The sequence below is a fragment of the Capricornis sumatraensis genome, chromosome X, assembly GCF_032405125.1.
Source record: "Capricornis sumatraensis isolate serow.1 chromosome X, serow.2, whole genome shotgun sequence".
Taxonomy (NCBI): domain Eukaryota; kingdom Metazoa; phylum Chordata; class Mammalia; order Artiodactyla; family Bovidae; genus Capricornis; species Capricornis sumatraensis.
In genome coordinates, this window is record NC_091092.1 from 126,294,205 (window position 1) to 126,317,104 (window position 22,900).

Genomic DNA, 22,900 nt, shown 5'->3' on the forward strand with positions numbered 1-22,900 from the left:
GGACTTAAATCATAAAAGAATGAACATCCTATGTCAGAAATATAATTCTGTCCATGTTCTTTGATTCATGATAAGGGTCAAGGTCTACTTTCCTCTGCTTCCATGTGAATAGATCTTATTTCTAGTCATTGTTCTGGAAACTTTCATCTATAATACATGCAGATCTTTTACTCTTTCCCACTGCAAACTTCCACCTCATTTATTTATTTTTTTTCCACCTCATTTAAAGACCGTCCCTTTACCTGCATATACTGCCCTTTCTTCATCCTTATTGAAATCTCAAAATTCACTAGGGTAGACATCGTCTTGGGTTATACCTGTGGTATAATTATTAATAGTGTCCTAGGTTTGGAAATAAATTATATGGTCACTGTAAAAGCTTCCAGTATTTTAACAGCACTGCCTCTCTCCTTAGTGGTCAGCTACTGCCTCATCATTCTGCCTTCATCCACCTCCTGTCATCCTCCTGAGGGACATTTAAAACTCCACCCTGGTGACGTTCTGGCCTCATAAGTCATTGATTGTCCATTGTGCCCCCATCACTCATGAGTGCCGTCTTGCCTCACCCCTCACATCACTCTTCAGTAGAGGCTGGTTGGCGCTTCCTGGGAGGCAAGCATTGCCTTCATTCTAAGGGCCAATTCTCGAATGTTCTCTTCCATGACCCCAGCTTCCTGCTTTCCCTTTCCCCTTCTTTCACCCTTGGTGATCCCGCCCTTGGCCTTTCTCATGACCTTGATTCTTGCCCTTTTCCTCTCCTTCGAGACGAGGATGAGGCCTCTCCCGGTCCCCCTTGTCGTCGCTAATCCAGCCTAGCACTGCTGCCTGTCTCTCAGTGCAATCGTGATTCGCCGTGCCCACCTCTTTCACTTGGCTCTGAGCTTGGGAGCCCCATAAGGTCACGATGACGTTCTTTCCCCCCTGAATTCCTCTCCTGTCCTGCATGTTTTAGGTCCTAATTAAATAAATTGAATTCGCTGCTGTTTCACACTTCTGGAAATAGAGCCCTCAGACAAATAATTCTCTCTTCATCTCTGCCACCAAAAGCCTCATTCTTCTGTCTGGTTTGTTGAAGAGGACTTATTTTCACTTCTCAGTTTGCTGTCAGAATTTTTCCTGTTTCCCTTAAATTAGCTTCTATTGCTAGGGGGAAAAAAGTCTCAGTTCTCTAAATCTCGCTCCCACTGCAGGCATCTTGACCCTGTGGCTATTTTCTGTCCTGCTGCAGATGCCCTTTTCATTTTTCTCAGTATTCTAAGTCATGATGTCAGTTTTCTTTTTTCAGTGTACTTATCCGTGAACCTTGTGTTTTTGTTCTTACACCGGTCAGAATGATTAGACACACTGTGTTCCACCTTCATGCTTCCCCTCTCATGCCTTGAATTGCACAGCGATTAGCACTATTCATGGTTTCCTTAAAAAGCAGAATCCAGATGAGCCATCCGAGCTATTCATCACTGATGGGAGGTATCATAAATATACTGTCATATGCACTGTTTTTCCCTGTAGGCGTACATAAGTTCTGAAGTTATTCTGAATATGCTTTTGCTTATTAAAATGTTCTTTATTGTTTTTCTGGCATGCAAAACCGAAAGCTTCATTACAGTGGTTCTTCGGTTACTGATTGCATAAGACTAATGGGAAGCTTGGATTTGCACCATTTAGAAAGTTTTAAAAAGCCTTCAAAAGAAAGACAGCACTAAACAATATTTGAGTGCCTTTTACAGACCTAAGTCTGTATCAGATGATCTGAAATGAACGTGGAGAAAAATTCAGCCCTCATATAAGCAAACCCTTCACACATGAAAAGATCTAAGATTATTGGAAAAGCTGTTAATGATTCTTTTCTCTTTGGTACCAGAGCTCGTGGTTGATACAGTTATCAAAAAAAGGACCTTGTATGTTATGTGAGTGCTAGTGTGCATGTGTGTGTTTCACACACATCTCTAAGCTCCCGGGAGTTAGGGATCATGTTCTTTTGCATGTTTAATGTTTGGTGCCTACAGAATGAACTGACATATATTTTATATGTAATAGTTGTTTGTTAAATGGAATATCATGAAATGCAAATTAACACAGTTCTGAGTGTTAGAGAAAAGACAAAAGCTTTCATTATAGTCACTTTCCTACAGGTGAGTTTCAAGTTGGGTTTTGAAGATGACAAGAACTTGTCCAGAAAAAACAAGAGAAAAAAATATATATGCCAAGCATTTCCTCAGAAACAGAGGCTCTGGATTTAAAGACTTAATTTTTAAGGATTAGGAGTAAAGAATTTCCACCCCTACTCCTTCATGAGTTTTCCTGATACTGTTGAGGACATAATGGTTTCTCAGAGATGGAAGAAACTCACAACCCATCAAATTCTGCTTCCACAACCCCTGTTCATGAATCCATTATTTCGGACTGATGCTAGATTGCTCAGGGAGTGATGTGACACGGGCAGGACCAAAACACTTAGCTCAGCTTCACATTGTCATTTTCCACGAAAGATAAGCATTCTTTCAGATTTAAGTTTTTTGAACCTTGTTTTATTCTGAGTAAATCTGCACTTGATGCTTCAAGAGTCTTTGTCTAAGGATGTTGCTTGGGACTAGAATTTATGGGGTGATGTAGGACCCACTTCCCAAACCTATGTTCTCTTCTAAAGAGTCGGTCTAGCCCTGTAACAGTTACCCCTGTGGGAAGAGACAATGGTGAGCATTTACTTCTCACCTGAGGTGGACTCTGCCGTAACTTACATAGAATCCTCACAGCTTGGGGCAGATAGAGACTGTCTTGTCCTGCAATAATCCTAGTCTTGGACTGAGGGAGATCACAGAACTCGGGATTAGAAAGAGCCTTCATTGATTCCAGAAATCCTTATTATATGTGGCATTGGTCTGGGGGTATGATGGTGAAAAATTCAGCTGTGTTTCTCTCTTTGCTGGAGTGGATGCTCTAGCAAGGCACACAGGAGTCACATAAGCCAGGACCTCCCAGGGCTCAGTGCCAGGCCTGAGGCCAGCTGCACATCTGCTGCTTGAGCCCGCCTGAGCCCTCCTCCAGCCCCACCAGTATCGTGAAGGACCACGAGTGTGTCTCTGTGAGCCCTGAGCAGGAATTCCTTTCTCAAGCATTTATTTTAAAAGCATTTTTCTGGGGGAAAGCCTTTGCCCATTTGGGTTTTTAGCTGGAAGCTGTCAATCACAGTCTGAGAATTGTCAATGACATGTGCTGACAGTGGTGCATATGTTGTACATACACAGGGAAGGATTAAATGCCCAAGTGAGGAGGTTGACAACAGGCCGGTAGGTCTTGTATTGGGGTGGGAGAGGTGGAATTGGACCCAGAGAACAAATATGAGATTTATTATCGAACTAGAGAAGATCAAACTCCCCACCCCATCCCCCCCACTGAGGATGGGGAAACCTGCAGGTGGTTCTCTGGCATGAGGCTGAGTGCCTGGAAGCGCCATGGGGCCATTAGGCTCGGGATGGGAGCTTGTGAAGGCTACGCTGAGCTCTGTCCCCAAGACTTGGCACAGAGTAGGCACTCAAACGTTCGACAAGTGTATGAACATAATAGGATTTATTCCAAGGGAAGCAGGTTTGATCTGGGAGAATGAATAGATTTCTTCTTTCATTTAGTGAGCAAACACTAAGCTCTGGAGGGTGGGGAGAAGGGCTTTTCATGATGACGACTGTGCCCCCTCAACACGGGGAGGAAAAGGTGCATTAATGAGCTTGCACAGAGTGGGATTTTTCTCCCACTTGGCTGACTGTCACCCAGCCCTTCTTAATTTCAACAAGCTTTGTGACAGGCTAATCAAAGAGAACATTTGTGTGTGTGATGTTTTCTAACCCACATTTGCAGTTAATGAAATAATTTCATTATGTTAAAATGAAGAAAATATATTTTCTCCTATCTTTAAGAGGGGGAAAAAGATCTTATTGCTCTCAGTCAGTTCACTCACTCAGTCATGCCCAACTCTCTACAACCCTATGGACTGCAGCTCATCAAGCCTCCTGTCCATCGCCAACTCCCAGAATTTACTCAAACCCATGTCTATTGAGTCGGTGATGCCATCCAACCATCTTATCCTCTGTCATCCCTTTCTCCTCCCACCTTCAGTCTTTCCCAGCATCAGGGTCTTTTCCACTGAGTCAGCTCTTCACATCAGGTAGCCAAAGTATTGCAGTTTCAGCTTCAGCATCAGTCCTTCCAATGAATATTCAGGACTGATCTCCTTTAGGATGGACTGGTTGGATCTCCTTGCAGTCCAAGGGACTCTCAAGAGTCTTCTCCAACACCACAGTTCAAAAGCATCAGTTCCTTGGTTCTCGGCTTTCTTTATGGTCCAACTCTCACACTCATACATGACCACTGGAAAAGCCATAGCTTTGACTAGATGGACCTTTGTTGGTAAAGCAATGTCTCTGCTTTTTAATATGCTATCTAGGTTGGTCATAACTTTTCTTCCGAGGAGCAAGCATCTTTTAATTTCATGGCTGCAGTCACCATCTGCAGGGCCTCTAAAAGCCGCACTGGGTTTCGAGTCCCAGCTGGCAGCTCTAGGACACTGGAGCTTTTGTCCTCCCATCCAACTTTGGTGTTTGTGCTATTGAGTCTTAGGAACCATTGATGGCTGCCTCAAGGAAAGCACTTCCATCTCTCTAAAAGGGGTGTCAGAGCTCTCCGTGAGGTGCTTGCCCCCTTTCTCACTCTGCTCTCCTGTTTCCTAGGACTGCATCGACGTGGGCTGGTGGGAAGGAGAACTGAACGGCAGACGAGGAGTGTTTCCTGACAACTTCGTCAAGTTGCTGCCACCTGACTTTGAGAAGGAGGGAAACGTAAGTCTCTGCGGCTCGGCTCTCAGCACACCGCCTGCTGTCAGAGTTGCGGCCTCCGTGACGGGCTGGGGGCACGGGGTGAGGACATCTGTTGTTGAAGAGCCCCGGCATTTTAGTCTGATGGACCGGCTGCCCCATACCTAGTGTGTGTGAACAGGTCTGTTACCTTCCACAGACCCCAGTTTCCTCATCAGAGAGCCTTCTTCTAGGGTCGTTGTGTGACTAGACAAGATGATGTGTGCAAAGCACTTGGTTTGGTACTTGGAGCGTTTCAGCAACCAAATAAATGACAGAAACCCTTGGGGGCTCCATTGGTAAGTGGATGGCCTGTATCCTGCATAGTGTGTCCTTGGGTGGTGGCATGACTAATGTGGAAGTGGCTGAAGCCGAGGATGCAGGATGAGGCTTACTGATCTTCCCAACTCTGTATCTGTGTACACATATTTGGCCAGGTGTACACATGTGTGGGCTCCTTAGTGGCTCAGTAGTAAAGAACCCACCTGCCAATGCTGGGGGCATGGGTTCGATCCCTGGGTTGGGAAGATGCCTTGGAGTAGGAAATGGCAATCAGCTCCAGTATTCTTGCCTGGGAAATTCCATGGACAGAAGAGCCTGGTGGGCTACAGTTCATGGGGTCGCAAAGAGTCGGACATAACTTAGCAACTAAACAACAACAAATACACACGCATGCCCATTGTTTGTGTGTGTGTGTGTGTGTGTATCCCTCTGATATGTACTTTCTCTTTCTTTGTGAGAACCCATTTTTACAATGCTGTAGTTTAAATGAGCCAGTCCATCTTTGTTTGCCTCGTGGCAAGCATGTTGTTTCTCTAATGACACTGTAACAGGAAATGTTGAAAAGTTAGAAGCACTTTACATTCTAAGAGGAATGTAAAGAGGAATTCCACAGTGATTTGGTCTATTCGGCCTTTTCCAAGCTGTTCTTCAGCTCAGAGCTCTTGGCTCAGGCTCTCTCCGCCTTCTGCCCACTTTTCTGGCCTGTGTTCTCTTCATGCCCATGGGGGCTCTATTACTGGACCATAAACTTTGACCCATCACATTCCCATGGAATTGAGGTTCGGGGAAGGTAGCTACAATACTAGTGGGTTGATTACCAAGGATACTAAACAGCATTGGTGGTGTATACACTGCTTAGATGCATGGATATGATTGTTCAAGGAGCCAGATGGTGTTTGTACCCACCAAGATTATGGCCTGTAGATTGGTTTGAACAAACGGCTACACCTTTTAGGCTTTTTCATGGCTGTCTTTCTTGTTTAGCTGAAGGATGCTTGGTTCCACATCTGTATTCTCTCTGGGAATTAAGTTTGAGGTTCAGAGAATTCTGCTTCCCAGTGTTTTCTAGATCCTTGAGACACTGCTGGTCTGGGGACCACACTTTGTCAGCCTTACCTGGAGCTTGTTAAAAATGCTTGAACCTCACCCTAGACCTGTGCATCAGAACCCATGTTTTATTAAGATCCTCAGGTGGTCTGTTTCCACATTACGATTTGGGAAGCTTTGGTGTAGATGCGGGTGTCTGTCTAAGTGATGACAACCCACCTTCTAGTTTCGAACCGTATTTTAGGAGGAGAATAAATTCATAGAACAGAGAAGGGCTCACCATTCAGTAGACGTCTTCCACCAAGCAAAATTATTTGAGCCATTTTTATTGATAATGGTTGTGGTGGGTTATCGGCTAACAGAATTCATCCCTGAGGAAGAAAAAGACACTAGCCCTTGGCAGTATCTGTATAGTAAATGTTTAAAACTGTAAGACACAGGAAGGAGGTTTGGCAGACATTTGTAGAATGTGGTTGTGACTCTAGCCTGCAGCATTGAATAGGCTGGAACTTGAACCCTGGCCCTGTCACTTAATTGTTCTGTTCAAGATCAACTCATTGACTGTTTCCTCAGTTTCTCTGGATTCTGCATCTATGGATTCAATCAACCTTGGGTTGAAAATACTAAACAATAAATTTCAGGAAGTTCCTAAAGGTAAAGCTTAGATGTCTTGAATTTGCTGTGTAGTGACAATTATACACATAGCATTTACAACCATTTATATAGCATTGACTTTGTATTAGATATTATAAGTAATCTAGAGATAAAGTATAGGGGAGGATGTGCATAGGTTATATACAAATACTTTCCCATTTTATATGAGGGACTTGGACATCTGTGGATTTTTGCTCTCTTCAGGGTTCCTGGAACCAATCTCCCATGAATACTGAGTGACAACTGTGTTCTCATCTATTAAATTGCAGGAATAATCATACCGACCTTGTTAAATTGTTGAGAAGATTAACCAAAATGACACATATGAATTCCTTAGCACAGCACCTGGTCCTTTGCGAATGCCCCATACATATTAACTATTCCAGTCTGTGTAATTACTATTAGCACAAGTGTGAGAAGACTCCAGCTAAAACTGTGCAACAGTGGTAGAAATCTGACCCCAGTTCATCACATTAGCACAGAGTTAGCTTGGTGTCTTGGTGAGCTTCCCTGGGGATCCCAATGCATCTAAGAACTTTGATGAATAGCCTTTAAAAAGAAGTCTAGTGCTTTATGTATGTGTAGAGACAAGCGAGTACAGGATGGCATAATCTTCATGTCTTTTTGCATATTTGGTGGGCATCTGCTGCCTGGCAGTGATGTTTTATGTTTATTCATTCATCTTCTCTGTATCTGTTGGGTTCCTTCCTTGGACAGGCTGCCATACTGGTTGATGGAAGTGAAGAAGACTCACATGGCCGCTGTCCTTGTGACCTTAGAGTTGGGTAGCAGGGGACCACCGAGACTACCTGTTTGAGCCTGATAAAGGGTGTTCACATCCAAAGCACTTGGATGCCAAGGCCTCCATATTGACACCTCTCTCTCTGGCTAAAGGATCTTAGCAAGCTCGCCATCCTACCAGACTTTTGACACATTCTTGATTCTGACTGAGGTAGTATGGTTTTGAATGCTGAGGTAAAATCTGGATAAATAGTTTAACAAATGGACAAAGCCTGTGGTTGCCTACCTTGTGGCACCCTGCCTTCTAGTCCCCAGTCATATTTTATGGGGCAATAAATTCGCTCAAGTGAGAGTCCATGGCATACTTTTCTAGAAGCGCTGCTCTGTTACATAAAGTATTGCAGGAGGACTCCTGCTGAGAGAGTGAAGCTGTCAGTGATGAGTGGACTCGGCTTGCTCACTGAAGCATGCATGCTCTTGGGGGCCCATGGGCATCTTTCCCACCCCAGACAGGCAGCCACCATCTCTCTGATAGGTCTTTTACCTTTGTTCCTAAGAAGCAGAAAACTCAATTTTAGGAAAACAATAGTTATACCTGTCAGACAAAGTAATAGCCACAGCTGAGAAGTGATTGCATAATGTGACATTTAACTTTTAGAAGATTCAAAGTATTACATCCTTTTCATCCCCTCTGACCTATAAAACCTACCAACCAGCTTTGCACTGATTGTTACACCAGCCTTTATTACTGCACCCAGAGTGTTGGTGAGTTGGTGACAGCGTGACTGGAGACAGGGCTGTCGTGTGCGGAGTTGACTGTGTAAAGATGATTAGAATCATTAACACAAATGCACGATGTGAATGACAGAGCCTGCAACATGATTCTGCCATCGGATTCAGCAGATGTCATCTTGTCTTGCCAGTGGCTGGGGTTGCAGTCACTCACCCAGAAAAGAGGACGATGTGCGATGATTAGGGTAGACAGCCGCACACAGCATTTATTCAACTGCAGACCTCTTGAATCAGTAGGCATCAGCAACGCCTTCTGACAAGGCTGGCGTATTTTCTTCTGGGGTGTGGATTCAGGTGGTTACTCCTGGGCCTTTTGGAACTCCTGGAAGTCTTTCTTTCAGAGGGTTCTCTCGCACTGGGTTTGCAAAGACTCTGGGGCTTTTCCCTAAGACATTTCTGAGAGCACCGGTCAATCTCCGGGTGCATATTTTGGAGCAATTATATAAGCCGTTTATAAGAGAACCTAGATTCAGTGGCTGCCTGTTAATTTTGAGCCTCAACAGGAAAATTGAATATCAGAATGGAAAGATTAAATGTTCTGAGAGCTCTGATGAAGGGTCGTGCATGCTCTGTTGTCAGGACTGAGGGAAAGCAGGGAACTTAGACTCCCTGAACTGCAGAAACATCTTCATCATTAAAAATAACAACAACAACAATAATAAAGATAGAACAGGTATCCTGAAAGGTAATGTTTCTGAAAGATAGTGTTTTAAGAAAGTCTCGGGATCCAGTTCTTCTAAGAGAAAATGTTCTGATCACCAGACAATGGTACTGTACTTGTCTGCATGGATTTGGGGGCTCATGAGCTTGTGCCATGTTGAGAATTAGGATGTTGCTGAGAAGCCCAGAGGCATTGCCCTAGTGGAGGGTCTGCCTCTCGGCCTCAGGGACACAGAACCCTACCCTTAAAGAGTTTGAAGGGTACCTGTGACTGTGATGCAAACTCACATTGGCAGACTCACAGGGAGCAGACTGGCAGCTTACTAATCATGACGAGAACTGAAATATCAGCCCATCTGGAGCATGTGGGCCTGCCTGCCCTGGGCATTTGCTCCCTGTGGGCCTGATTCCTTAAAATCCAGATTCTATAGGAAACCACATTTGTTTGGTACTTTCCAGGAGAGCACAGAATGAAAAGAAAAGGAGCTAGTTACTTTCACAAAGGGTCTTAGAGTTGTAGCTTGAGGTCCCTCAGGCACCAAGGGGCAGGGTGAGCCAAGGGAACTGGGTGTTAAGTTCAATTCAGCAAAGCCTAGATAATGCTGGCGAGAGTCCCACACCTGTGGCCCCCACAGCTCTCCATTTTTCTCTGTTTTCATGGCTGATCGGATACTTCCCATCCATCATCCATCTTTGGACACAGAGTGGTACAATCAAGTGGGTTTCCCACCTTCTCCATTACAATTGAGTGCCAACCTTAGGATGGTTTGGTGGGAGTTTTGTAGGTTTCAAAGTTTTATAGGAAAGGATCTCTCTTGCTTGATTCCCATGATGGATCATCTCTCTAGGTGACTTTGGTGGTTTAACTTGGACCACATTCTCTTTACCAAGTTCTCAGGAGGCCCCTTACCTTAGCCCCCGTCATCTGATAATCTAGTTTACAACACTATCCTCGGCCAGAATTTCCTTTATTCCTAGTCATGAGCTTCATCCTTTTGAGAACCACTATCCTTTCTAATTTCTGAAGTTGCCTAATGAATCCTTTCTTTCTTTTTAGTCTTCCAAAAAGAAATATGTGCTTATTAATAAGCAGCATGATGAATAAAACTTGCCTTTGACATTATTTGTCTGTACATTTGATTTTCTGGGTAATTTTACCTGCAGAGAAGGGGATCATTGAGGTGTTGATGTTGCCCCAGTGATAATGATGGCCTAATGACAAAACCCCAGCTGAGTTTCTCTGACATGGCCTGGGTGGCACCCTTCTTCCTTCTCTGTTGGTGCTTACAGCTTTTGTTCTCCCAGCTGAGCAGCTCATTCAGTATACTCTTGCCTGAAGTGATTCTCATCATGCCATCTGGACTATAATCTCTTTGAAGGCAGACCCCATGTCCCAAGCTTCACCTTCATAGGGTCTAACAGTATGTGTCTTAGTCAGGTCAGGCTGCTATAACAGATACCATAGACTAGGTGGTTTATAAACAACAGAAATTCCTTTCTCACAGTTCTGGAGGCTAGGAAGTCCAAGATTTGGCATCTGTTGAGGGCTCCCTTCCTGGTTCATCGATAACTGTCTTCTTGCTGTGTCCTCGTGTGGTGAAAGGGGTGAGGGAGCTTTCTGGGGTCTGCTTTTTAAGGGCACTAATCTCATTCATGAGAGCTCCACCCTCATGACTAATCTCTTCCCAAAGGCCACATCTCCAAATACCACCACACTGGGGGGTAGGTTTCAGCAGAAGAATTTTGCGTTCATTCAATGGGCAAATATTCAGTCCTTAGGAGCATGGTTAATATACATTTGGCACTAAGGAATGCCTTGTCTTTTGGTCACTTGGTGACAAGTTGTACCTTCCCTTTCTTCTGCCCCATCCTCCTCCTAGCTGCTCTCCATGATAGTATGAGAGAGGAGGAAGAGTAGAGGGAGGGGCAGGGAAAGCCAGGTCCTTTGTCAGATTTCTCTTTTCCATTCAAAGCGGGGTCCAGATCCACCATGCAGTAGTGAGGTGTGGCCATGGAATCAAAGCATCACTTTCCAGGTGGGATAGATAGAGTGAGGAGGCAAGCCAAGGGGTTGAATTGAGAGCACCCAGCAGGCTGACAATCTGGATGAGCCCAGCCAAGAGGCAGACTGTGGATATAGGCCACCGGCCCAGAGGCCAAGAAGAGGAAACTCGAGAGAGACCCTCCAGAGAGCGGGTTTTGTGGTAGCTCTCGGGGATCTCCTGTGGGGGGAACTCTGTAGGGTACAGAGGGGCAGAGCCCCAGATGCACTCTTCAAAAGTGTTGTCAATCCACCAGGGACAGGAGAAGAAAGGGCAGAGTGAAGGCTTCTATGTGTTTCTAGAGCCATGAGGGGTACACTGATCAGGAGCTGTGTATTTGTGTCCCCTGTCCAGCCTTACATGCAGACACCTCCAGAAAACTTAGCCAGGGGCCTGGAGGAGGGCTTCCTTCATTCTCAAAGTCAGGCTGAAATTGGCTTCCACAACCTTACCATCTCCCACTGACAAAGGGCCCTGAAGGGCACCCAGCCATCAGGAGTCCACTCCTCTGGTTACTTTCAGCAAGTTATGTGTGTGGGGCCAGAACTCTGAAGACAAACTGGCTTGTGAAGCATAGTGACAAATCACAGTTCTTGCCCAGGAGGATGGTTGGGACTGGCCAGACTTGCCACCCAAAGGCAGAATCAATGATGAAATCCTTCAGCAGGAAGCAAAACTTGGCTTCCTGCTGTCTTCACTCCAGAACACCCAAATCTGTTTCCTTCCTGGTCATAATAGGAAGAAATGAAATCTGGTTCATATATCCTTTGAAGGATGGTGTTTGCTTCTGTGTCCAAGCCACAGATCTCCACACAGGCACACGCACACATGGGCCTGTATGCCCTGCACATATGAAGACCAGGAAAGGCATTCTTCTCTCCTGGAAATTAAAAGATGTTGGCTCATTGACTTTCTGAGGAATATTTTCATGCTGGTTCTTTTTTTAATGAGTTGCCACAGTCTGGACAACGAGAGATGTATTTTAGCTCCTGTTAACATGGCTGTTAACCTGGCCCCTCTGGGCCTGAGTTTCCTCAGCTTAAAGGAGACCTTCAGATCACTCAGAGCTCTGACATCCTCTGTTCTTAGCACCAGCCCGCCAGTTGAGCAGGATGACACCACCTGAGCTTGGAGCTGGAGTGTTTTATTTTCACTATGGAGGGAAGAGAATAAATAGAACAAGTGCCTCTAAAAAACTCATGACTTAAAATACTTGACTGAGTTGAAAGGCTGTTTCTGTCTGTGCACCTACAGGAGCTAGTTAATGCTGGTAAACACAATAAAGCGTTGACCTACTGCTTATCCTGGAAAATCAATTATGTCTTTTTATTTGAGAATCATGAACTCTTGTGATGAATTTTCTACTACCACCAATGTACCCACTCTGCCTTCTCAGTTCTCACTGCCCTGTCTTCCTGTGGCATTCAAAGAAAACATCATTGTCAGCTCATATGAATACTTTAGTCATCATTTGGGGGGGTAGTCTAGAGCTACAGGGAACCCTGGTTTTGTTTAGAATTAGCTTCAGAGACATCTCTTTTGAAAAAATGTGGCATCATTTCTCATGGAAGAAGGCAGGAAGGCTAAGTTTGATGGAATCGGGGAGTGAAGTCAATCAAAGGAGAAAAAAACAGGACAACTTGTAAACCTCCTCTGCTCCTAAGCAAAGCAGGCACCTGGCCAGCGTCAATCAGGCTTGGTGGATACAAGACAGACAGCTCGCCAACTGCTCCTTCCTTTCCAAACTGCCCCACCTGCCTCCGCAGCTGCCAGGGTTCCTGATACCACCTTATACCCCTGTCTCCTTCCTCTGCCCTCTGAGCAGGCACTTGGCATGACTGCTCTCCACACACTGTCAGGGAGCACAGTCCTTCCTGTCCCCTCTCTTGGTGTTCCTCTGCCCTGCCCTGTCACATTTCATGTGTCTGTTCCATGCCAAATCTGACACAACACTAAGGGTTTCTTTTTCGTTTGCACAGTAATCTTGGAAAATATGATGACTTGTAATTGTCTTTTTTTATCTGAGGCCCTGTGGTTTGAGGCCAGGTCGCTGGGGGAACGGCCTCAGCAAGAGGAGGCTCATGCGAAATTGGTTAGAAAAATGTTCCAACAACTGAGAGTGAGGAAGCCGTTCAGGGGGTGGGCATGGTTGGGGCTGGGCTGGGAAGAATTGGGCCAGAGGGTGTTGGCAGTTTCGTGCATAAGAAATGACTCTGATCTCGAGGTAAAGGAAGGTTAATTGACAGGGTTTCAACGATAAATTCATTCAGTAAACACATATCTGTCCCCAGTCTCATTTCTGCAAAGACAGAGAGAGAAGGGGAAGGGAAAGGAGCCAGGGTAGAGAACTGGAGGGGGCTGGCAACAGGGGAGAGAGCAGTAAGCCCTGGGAATGGAACACATTGGACTGGTGGAAGGCCTGCCCCCATGCAGAGGAGACCTTGCAGCATCCTTCTTTCTTTATTTTTATAATGAAGTTTGGACGCATGTAGACAGTACAGAAAAATGCTAAGGAAGCACACATATGCACTCATAATCCTACAAGAGATCAGCATTATAGATTTCTGTCTTTCCAGTCTTTTTCACATTCTGAATGCATTGTAACATAGTTGAGCTCATACTCTAGCTGCAATTCGATACCCCTTTTTCCCTCCTTAATGTTAACATACCACAGTTCCTTGTGCTTTTGTAAACTCTGTGTGGTTTATGGCCGTGAGATGGTTTGTCTGTGGATGCCCTCTGGCAGCATGGCCACTGCACAGGGGTTAAGAGCATGCCTACAGGGCAGATAGCCCTGGCCTAGAGTCTTGGCCCCCTGTCCCGTTTACTAGCCTGGTGACTTTGGGAAATGACTTTATCTCTTGCAGCCTCAATTATATCATCTGAAAAATGGGCATAATAATATCACTCCTTACAGAGTTGTCATGAGGCTTGGATGAGATGGTGCTTACTGATTCTCTCCATTTGTGAAACCACCTCTTCCTAAGAGGGAAGTAATAATATTATCTCCATTTTACAGATGAGAACTTTCGTCTAGGTGAGGTCACTTGCCCAGGGTCCATGGGTAAAAATGGAAAGAGCCAAGCTGTGTAATGACGGCCACATTCTGAAGCCCTGCCTCTTGCCCACCATGTTATATTCTTACTCAGGGTCACTTGGCCAAGTCACCCCACTCAGAGCAGAGCTGAAATTTCATATCCAGAGCCTGCATGCTGTGATGCTCCCTGAGATAGTTCTTTGTGGGTCTCGTATTCTGTAGGTTTTACTGAAAGCCTTCTCTTCCTGTGCCTTGGTACTGCATCAGGAACCAGGAGGCACAGGTGGGTTGGGCGCTTTGGCTGGTCACAGCAGTGCTTTTTCGGCATGCAGAAGAGTCTGTGGAGCTTTTTTAAAATCACAAGTATATGATAGCCAGAGAGGGTCAGGAGAAGTATCAGCAGCAACACGGATCATATGCTCAAACCTTCCCCAAGTCCATCTTTCCTTAATGATGTTTTTTCAAAAACTGTTCGTTTACTTCTTTATTTGGCTGGTCTGGGTTTTGGTTGTGGCATGCAGAATCATTTTAGTTGTCACATGTGGGATCTAGTTCCCTGACCAGAGAGCAAACCCAGGCCCCCTGCGTTGGGAGCATGGAGTCTTAGCCACTGGACCACCAAGGAAGTCTCCCTTAATGATGTTGATAATGAGATGGTTCTCTCCTTGCCTTCGGCTCCCTTCTCCCCTGTCCAAGAATGGTGTCCAAGAATTCTGCCCTGGCTGGACTCTCAGCCCCAGGACATTTGCCAAGTCCAGCCCGACTGCCTCCCTCCTATAGCCAGTCCTGGGTGAGCGAGGAGATGCCATTGATTGCATTGCTGCTCATCCCCCTCTAGAATGATAGGGTGTGAGAGAAAAATAAATAGCAGCTGATAGGCAAAGAAACTCCGTTCCAGTGTCCAGGGTATGTATGGTCTGTGGGGAACCCTCGCAGCCTTGAGGTGAAAAGGGGCAAAAGGCTTAGAACCCTGCCTAGCCACAGGGGGCCCTCAGCCTGCATTTTGTTGCAGGTCCCACAGCCAGAGCCCATCTAATTTAGAGCCATTCCCAGTGACTCTTTCTGAATCGCTTGGTTATTCAGCAGATTAAATCTTAATTGCAAATGCGGTTTCAGCGTAGGAGTACCATTGTGCTTGCTGGTTTCAGGCCATTTTTGCTGAGCCGTGCTTTTCCAGAAGGCTGTTACAAATTTAGAAAGGGGGAAATGGTATTTCATTTGTCCATCAGAGCTTTGTTTTGCAGACTGGATTTATTTTAGTGTTTGTTTAAAGGTGCCAAAACCTGACATCCCTGGAGAGAGAATTGCTCAATTTTTTGGAGAGCTTCTCTGGACTGTCCAAGCTACATCTAGAAAACACTGTCTGTGGTCCTTATGTGAGAGGCCGGGCTTGCCAACAATCTCACGTGGTATCATTTTCATTAATTTTTCAGAGACCCAAGAAGCCACCTCCTCCCTCGGCTCCCGTGATCAAGCAAGGGGCAGGTAATGTACCTCTCACTTCTGTCAACACACTATCTTTCTGTTTGTGTATGTTTACAGCATCCTGGGTAGAGCTCAAGAGTTTTAGATTCAAAGGCCACAGATGACCAAATTGGGAAGTAACGATTTGGTCTCAACAGGCAGGTTTTAAATACACTCCTGTTTTTCCTAAACAAGCAAATGTGTTGTTAAAATGTATCCCTAATACAGCAACAACAGCAACAGAATCTAGCTTTCAAAGAGAATGACTGGAGAGACTTTGTTTTGGAATCAGCCAGCTTTGTTTGCTTTTTTAAAAAAATAAAAATAAACCACTTTTGTGGCCAGAAGAACTAGTTGTGTGCTTTGCCCATGTCTGCCCGTTGAGGGTCAGCCTGGGAAGAACTGCTTCCCGTGGGTCATGGCGTCTCTGTGCATGGATGGCAGTGCTGAATTTTCAGTTTCTGTCCTGTGCGGTTAACCAAAATTTGTGCTTACTTCACTTGCCCCCAACAACAAAAAAGTGTTTTTTTCTAGCAATACTTTCCCTCATGACTCTTTTCTCATCTGGAAAAGAGTTCAGTTAATTCGCTGTTTCTGCGGGGTTCAGATATTAAGGTTGAATAATATAGGAAGACTTGATGTTGTTCAACACTTGGTAACTCATTGTATACTGATGTCTCATACATAAAGATGAGCATTCCTAGTTCCCAGAAGAACTGCTCTTTAACATTGTTAGAAACACAGTTTAGGGAGAAATTCCTCCATGAATAGCTACTTAAGTGGCATTTAAAAAATTAACTCAAACTGAAGAAAAGAAGGGGTGTTTTTAATTCTGCACTTACGATATTCTAATATAGCATTTAAAGTATGAATACATTTCCCGATTGGTTTATTCAACCCATTTGTTAGGAGTGATTTGTTTCTTCTGGCCCATCCTGTTGGGGGTAAAAATCAGCTTGACCTCGCATTCCTTTCCCATTCCCTTTGGCATAGTTGAGAATTACAGAGATTAAGCCCCAAAATGAGACGTTAATTACATCTCCTGCTCAGCCCCATCCTTGTTTGTGTTGAGCAGTTTAATTTTGCCACCTAGTGGTTCTGGCTGGATAAATATTTTATTTTGCTGAGATGAAAGCAGGCTCTTGATTGGCTTTTTTCTGAAGACCCTTTTCCCTAGACGCCTGAATGACAGGTTATGGAGACCAAGGAGGTGAGTTGAGTGGTCCTGGGCTCAGGTGGCCTGGAATGTCATTAGGGTTGGATTCTTCATGGCAATAGGACTGTCCATCCCTCCTGTGTCTCTCAAAATGGTACTGAACTTCTTCATTAGCCTTAGGAGACCAGATTGTAGCATGGTAGGCAAATCCTTATCCTTTTAAAACAGTTCTACCAAAGATTGTACTGGATCTCTAGGGGTAAAGCATGATTGGCATTTAATCTTCCTAGATGACTACTACTGTTCTTTTATCCTCCTGCATGATCTTGGATGCTGTTTTGTGACAGGGACGTAGATATTCCTCTTTTCTTTCTTATCATATTTCCTTGTGTTTGGTTATTTGACTATTAAAAAAAATCAGGTACAGAACTGATAGAAATCAGATCCAGTGTTTAATTTGTAGTGAGTCATTAAAGAGATTAGGTAAAGTGTGTGTTCAGGCGGCTCATTACGTTCTTTTGGCCTCTTATGCCGTGTGATAGAGATTTTAGTACCAAGCACCCCTCTATAGGGTTGGTCATATAAGGGATTTGTCAATCACTCAACCAAGTCCATAAATCAGAGGAGTACTTGTGATGGGTTTCATGCTTCAGCTATTTTCCAAGTGTTCTTATGAACCTGAGGGCACTGACGATGATGAAGGCCCCAGGCGAGGGAGCAGCTACAGTCCATGTGCGTGAAGAGGAAGTGTAAACTGTCATGTTTGGAAAAATGTGGTACTTGAGGAATTCAGATGGCAAAGGACCTAGGGAAAGCCATCTAGTTTTTCATTATATCCCACCACTTAAAGGGATGTTCAAGAGGCCCAGACAACAGTTATAAAATAAGTCAGAGGGATGTAATATACAGTACAAGGAATATAGTCAATATTTTAATAACATTATATGGGGTATAGTGTACAAAAATATTAAATCACTGTGTTGTACACCTGAAACTATTGGATTGGCCAAAAGATTCATTCAAGTTTTTCCATAAGATGTACAGGAATACCCAAATGAACTTTTTGTCCAACCCAGTAATATAATATTGTAAGTTAACTAACCTTCAATTTAAAAAAAGAATGCATATTCTAGTTACCATTGCTGCATAACAAACCACTCCAAATTTGGTGGCATAAAACAATGATCGTCTTATCCCGTGGATTTGTTTATTGATTTATACATATTCCCTACCCATGCCACATGGTCTCCTGTGTCTGCTTTGATGCTGAAGGAAGTCAGATTTAAACATCAATAAATAGTAGTGGTGTTCTTGTAAATTAAGAATGTATAGGTAGGCAGAGTTAATGGCATATGCCAAAAGTGGCTTCTGCTCTGTTTCTAAGCAGCTTGTGTTTGCCAGATAACACCAGCCCTCAGCTTAGGGGGAAAAAAAAATCTGTTGACTTTGCTGTACCTGATAAATATTTTAAATGCTAGTGTGTCTAATAAGTGGATAGGAAAACATTTGCTAATAATTGTTATCCTCCCCCTGCCCAGGTACCACTGAAAGAAAACATGAAATTAAAAAGATACCTCCTGAAAGACCGGAAACGCTTCCAAACAGAACAGAAGAGAAAGGTATGAAATCACGTCTTCGTTGGCACTTCTAGAACAGCAGGGGACAGAGCTGTCTGTCACAGGGCTACTCCAGATTACCCACAGAATTTTCTTTTTCTTTGCAATATGCAATATGGTGATTATGGTTTTGTTTTGATCGCTTTTAAATTTCCTGTGTCTAAGGAAATAGGAGAGAAGGTGATTGTGGTGCTTCTTTGGGCCAGCATTTCTCATCAAATGAAAAATACCCAGCCTAGTCATTTAACACACTGGAGCTCTTTCATCCCAATCTTCTTGCAATTACCACCTTCCCCACACCAGCAGCAACCCGAAGTCAGGATGCCGAGTGTAAGTCTCCCGAGGGCCTGGATGTACCTACCACGTATTCTGGCTAGCCTAGTGCCCCAGGCGCTCATTACCTGCTGATGAGTGAGTATGGCTTAGAGAGATTCCCATCCAGACAAACAAAAGCTGTCAGTCATTGCTGGGCTTTTGACTCTGGCTACTGTATTATGGACACGCGTCCCTGGTCAGGAATGTTGAGGATGGGGCTGTCATGACCAAACTGGGAAAAGCAGCCCAGTGCCCACAGTCCCCTTAAGGGGGTCAAAAATTATCATTTTCAGGGAAGTACCCTAACCTGTATCACACAGTCAGTTTTATGGCTGGGTTTGACTTCTACAGCCTGAGTGTCCCTCCCAAAGAAATCTGTATGCTGTGGAAGGACTGATTTTATTAGGTGTCTCAAATTTGATTGATCACACATTTTATGGGAAAAGTGTTAGGTTATTATTATTAACAGGAGGCAGAGCAAATTCCATTTTAAAAAGCAGTTATTTGTAAGTCACAAGAGAAATGCTGAATTAATGCACACAATTATTTGTAGGTGCTCCTGGGTGGCCTCATGAAGCTTTATTGTGAAATGTAATATTTTATATCAGTGTGCCACAAGTTTTACCAACACTGCAAGTTCTTAAGAAGTCATACATCTTTCTTTCAGAGTGAAGAGTTAAAACTTGAGTTGTAGAAGCTCACTGTGAAGGCCAGGTCTGCATCACAGATCAATAAAAATACGCACCATCTGAATAGTTCTTTGATAGAAGTGTGCATGTTGTGACATAGCTAAACACTGCCTCTGTCCTCATAGAGGACATGTGGCTGCTTTTGGGCTTCTCGCCAGGCTCTGTGTTGAGGACACTGTCTCCTCTGTTCCATGCTGACTAGCATATGGCCTTGGCTTACGTGTGAACAGCCACCCTAGTTGGCTGGCCAAATGGCCATACACTTCTGCTCCCTTCCCCTCTCATGATGCCTTGCTCTAGGCCGCAGTGAGTCAGGGTGCAGACGCTCTGGTCAAAAGCAACAGGGAAGCTGGTGAACCAGCCCTGCCTTGAGACTCAACCTCCCTAGTAGGTGGGCACAAAGCCTCTCTCCCATTCGTTCTGTAGGCTGCTGTTCTGTAGGCTGCCGAGGGCCTGTCCCTCCCAGCAGGAGGAATCTCCGCTCCTTTGTATTTTAGCAAAGCCCTTCTTCCTCTGGTCCCTGCGGACCAGGAAAAGAGTTCCTAGCAATCCAGGATGGAGCACACTCCCTTACTGAACTCTTGTGGGGCTGAGCACACTGATGTCTGTATGATACCTGATGGGCTTTTTAAAGCTTTGCCAGTTGTCCAGGTCACCCAAACGACATGAGTTTGTGTCTGCAAGTAACATGTGTTCAGGGTTCCAGCTTCCGAGTGAACACAGCAATGCTGCCAGTCCCCCAACGGGCAGCTCTCTGAAGCCCTGTCTTTACAGAGAAGCACGTGGGTGCAGGCTCTTCAGAGCACACACAGGGCAAGGTGAATCTGGGACAGAGTACAGGAAGCTGCCACCAAACCCTGCCCAGTTTGGCCACTAGATCTGGCTGTAACTTCATTCTAATAGCTACGAAGCCCCAAACCCTCAGAAACCAATTACCTGTGAAGTCCCAGTTTACCTTCCAAGGTGAAACTGTGCACAGAGAGAATCCAGACTCAGTTGTTGTTTTCTGAAATGCTCCCCTGTTAGTGGCTCCTGGCACTCTACACCTGGGAGGAGACAGGCCTTTTTCTTCCCCACACCCAACAGGGCCCGCTGGTCATTGACCAAACCCATCAGCCATTTACCAGGCGCATGTTCAGTGCCAGGCCCCATGCAGGTCCTAGACAGATGACCAGATGTGGGCCCTGCCCTTGGGGGCTGACAGCCTGCCGGCTGGGCCAAGCATACAGACGCCCAGAAAGTATTTTAAGTGGAGCTTGTTTATAAGGGGCTGTCCTTCATGGCTCAGGAAAGGGAGTAGTAGGAAAGTGTGCCTCTGAGGGTGGGTCCAGCTGTTGAGAAGGGAACATGATGGTGTGACATTGCAGCCTGGGGAAATGTGAGTAGGCCCAATGAAGTGTGAGTGGGAGTTTTCCAAGGCTGGGCAGGGACTGGAAGGACCCTCGGGCAGAGGGACCAGCATGAGTAAAGGCGAGCAGTGGCCTGTGATTCTCTGGGACTTTTTCTAACTTGACCAAGAACAGGTGATGCTCTTTGCTTCCATCCTCACCTTGGCAAACAGCATCAGTGTGTTTGTTTGTTTGTTTGTTTTTTTAAGCAAGAAGTACACAGTCTTCGGTACTGTCCCTTACATAAGTTCTCTCTGTCTTCCTTATGCTTCCTTAAAGAAAGACCAGAGAGAGAGCCAAAACTGGATTTACCGAAGCCTTCTGTTCCTGCCATACCACCCAAAAAGCCACGGCCACCCAAGACCAATTCTCTCAGCAGACCAGGCGCGCTACCCCCGAGGAGGCCAGAGAGGCCCGTGGGTCCCCTGACCCACACCAGGTACTGTGCTGCTCTTGATGCCGAGGGTGGGAGTGGGGTGGGGCAACCAAAGGACACTGGACGCAGGCCACTTGGGTCCTTGCTCCTGTGCTCGGGCAGAAGTGAGAGCGAGGCTGGGAGGTGCAGCCTGGTTTTCAGGATTACAGATGAGAATCCAGGTCCTGGCATCTTCGCCCTGCTCACGTGTGGGAATTCCCTATGCACCCTTAGAGCAAGGCCAGCTGCCCTTCAGACCAGAAGTGCTAGGGATGGCCTGCCTGCCTTCACCCCTGGAGGTCCTCTCACTGGCCGCTCCATCTCTGAGCCTCTCCCTGCTCTGTGGCACCTCCCTCCGCAATCCCGGGCTCCCTCTGCCCTTGCCTGCACAGCCATATTGTGGGCCCCAGGACGTAGTCTAGCAAAGATTGTCTTAGTGTCCATGTCCGTGGACTGTGAGACCCTCAAAGGCAAGGGGCATGCTTCATTCAGGTATGAGTTCTGAGACGGGCCCGGCAAAACTCAAATGCGTTCTGCTGCTGACTGTTAGTGATATGATAGGATTAGAGTTGGACAGTGTGCCTTCCAGACCCAAGATGCCTACCACAAGGAACAAGGGAGTGTGGCATTCTCTCCACAAGTTCATTGCTGGAACTTTCTACTGTTGCTTCCACATTCTACGTGTTGATGTGATATACCGGAGCAAGTCGGTGGCTTAGAGTTCTTTATGTGGACCTGTCAACACATGGTCACTCACCGAATTTTTGTTCTTGTGAGCCAAGTTTGCACGTGGAGAATCTCACGGGGCTTCGGTGCCCTTGTGCTGAGGTCAGGCAGGCTTCCGGGCAGCCTTGGCAGGTCACTGCCCCTCACCCCTCACTCTCCCTGTCTGTAGATTGCAGGGATCATGGAAAGCATCTGAAAGGATAGAGGGATATAATTAGCAAGTATGTAGCCCTAGGGCTGTAAATCAGTTTCACTTCCATTGTCATATTTATGATTGTGTATCAAACTGGAAGAAAAATAGCTCACTTTTACATTTTAGAAAAAAGGTTCAATCCTGGTAAAATACACGTAACACATGATTATCTCAGGTGTGTGAGCCCATTGGAGGAGCGGCTGGCTCACCCATGACATTTGGCAGGTGTCCCCCGAGGTGCAGTGAAACAGCTGCCCCCTATGATGGCCTGGGGGGAAACTAATGGGACCAGGGCCACTGTTGAGTTGGTCAGGCTCCTACGTGCTGTGTCCTCTTCTGCCGACTGACATGTGCACCATGAGGCCACTTGACAGCCACAGTGACCTGAGCAAGAGCCGCTTCAGTAGCATGGTTGACCCAGGGCTTGCACTTCAGAAGGAAAAGGGTATGTGAACGTTAAGTGCTTCTGCAGAGAATATGCGCTCCACACCCAGGGAGGGTGGACCAGCAGAGGTCGAACATCACTTTGTGGTGGTGAAAGGAGAACAGAAGCCACGCTCTGCCAAATTCTTATAGCCTTCCAGGGACCACAGGCGTTTCAGTGAAGTCAGTAACGATTTCCAGAATATTCCTGTTGATCTCTCTAATGATCTAATCTGAAGAGAAGTGCAATTCCAGTAGCTTCTGCACCTTCGAAGGTTGCTCTCAACTGTCTTGTTAGGAGATAGGTGTGGGCCTTGTGAGCCATCGATTAGACCTGCAGGGAAAGTGGGCCTGAATGATAACTACCAGTCCTCTGGGCTCACAGAGGCCCCACTTCCCTGCCGCCTCTGCTTAGC

General features: G+C 45.6%; 1 protein-coding gene across 3 annotated transcripts in view; it reads left to right on the plus strand.

Moving 5' to 3' along the window:
* The window catches only part of SH3KBP1 (SH3 domain containing kinase binding protein 1), a 331,624-nt gene that overhangs the window by 263,323 nt on the left and 45,401 nt on the right, over positions 1-22,900 (plus strand). For all 3 annotated transcript variants that reach the window (XM_068961995.1, XM_068961996.1, XM_068961997.1), the window contains 4 exons: positions 4,722-4,829; positions 15,533-15,584; positions 18,258-18,338; positions 21,007-21,166. In XM_068961995.1, the coding sequence (XP_068818096.1) occupies positions 4,722-4,829; positions 15,533-15,584; positions 18,258-18,338; positions 21,007-21,166 (401 nt within the window). The remainder of the gene's footprint in view (positions 1-4,721; positions 4,830-15,532; positions 15,585-18,257; positions 18,339-21,006; positions 21,167-22,900) is intronic.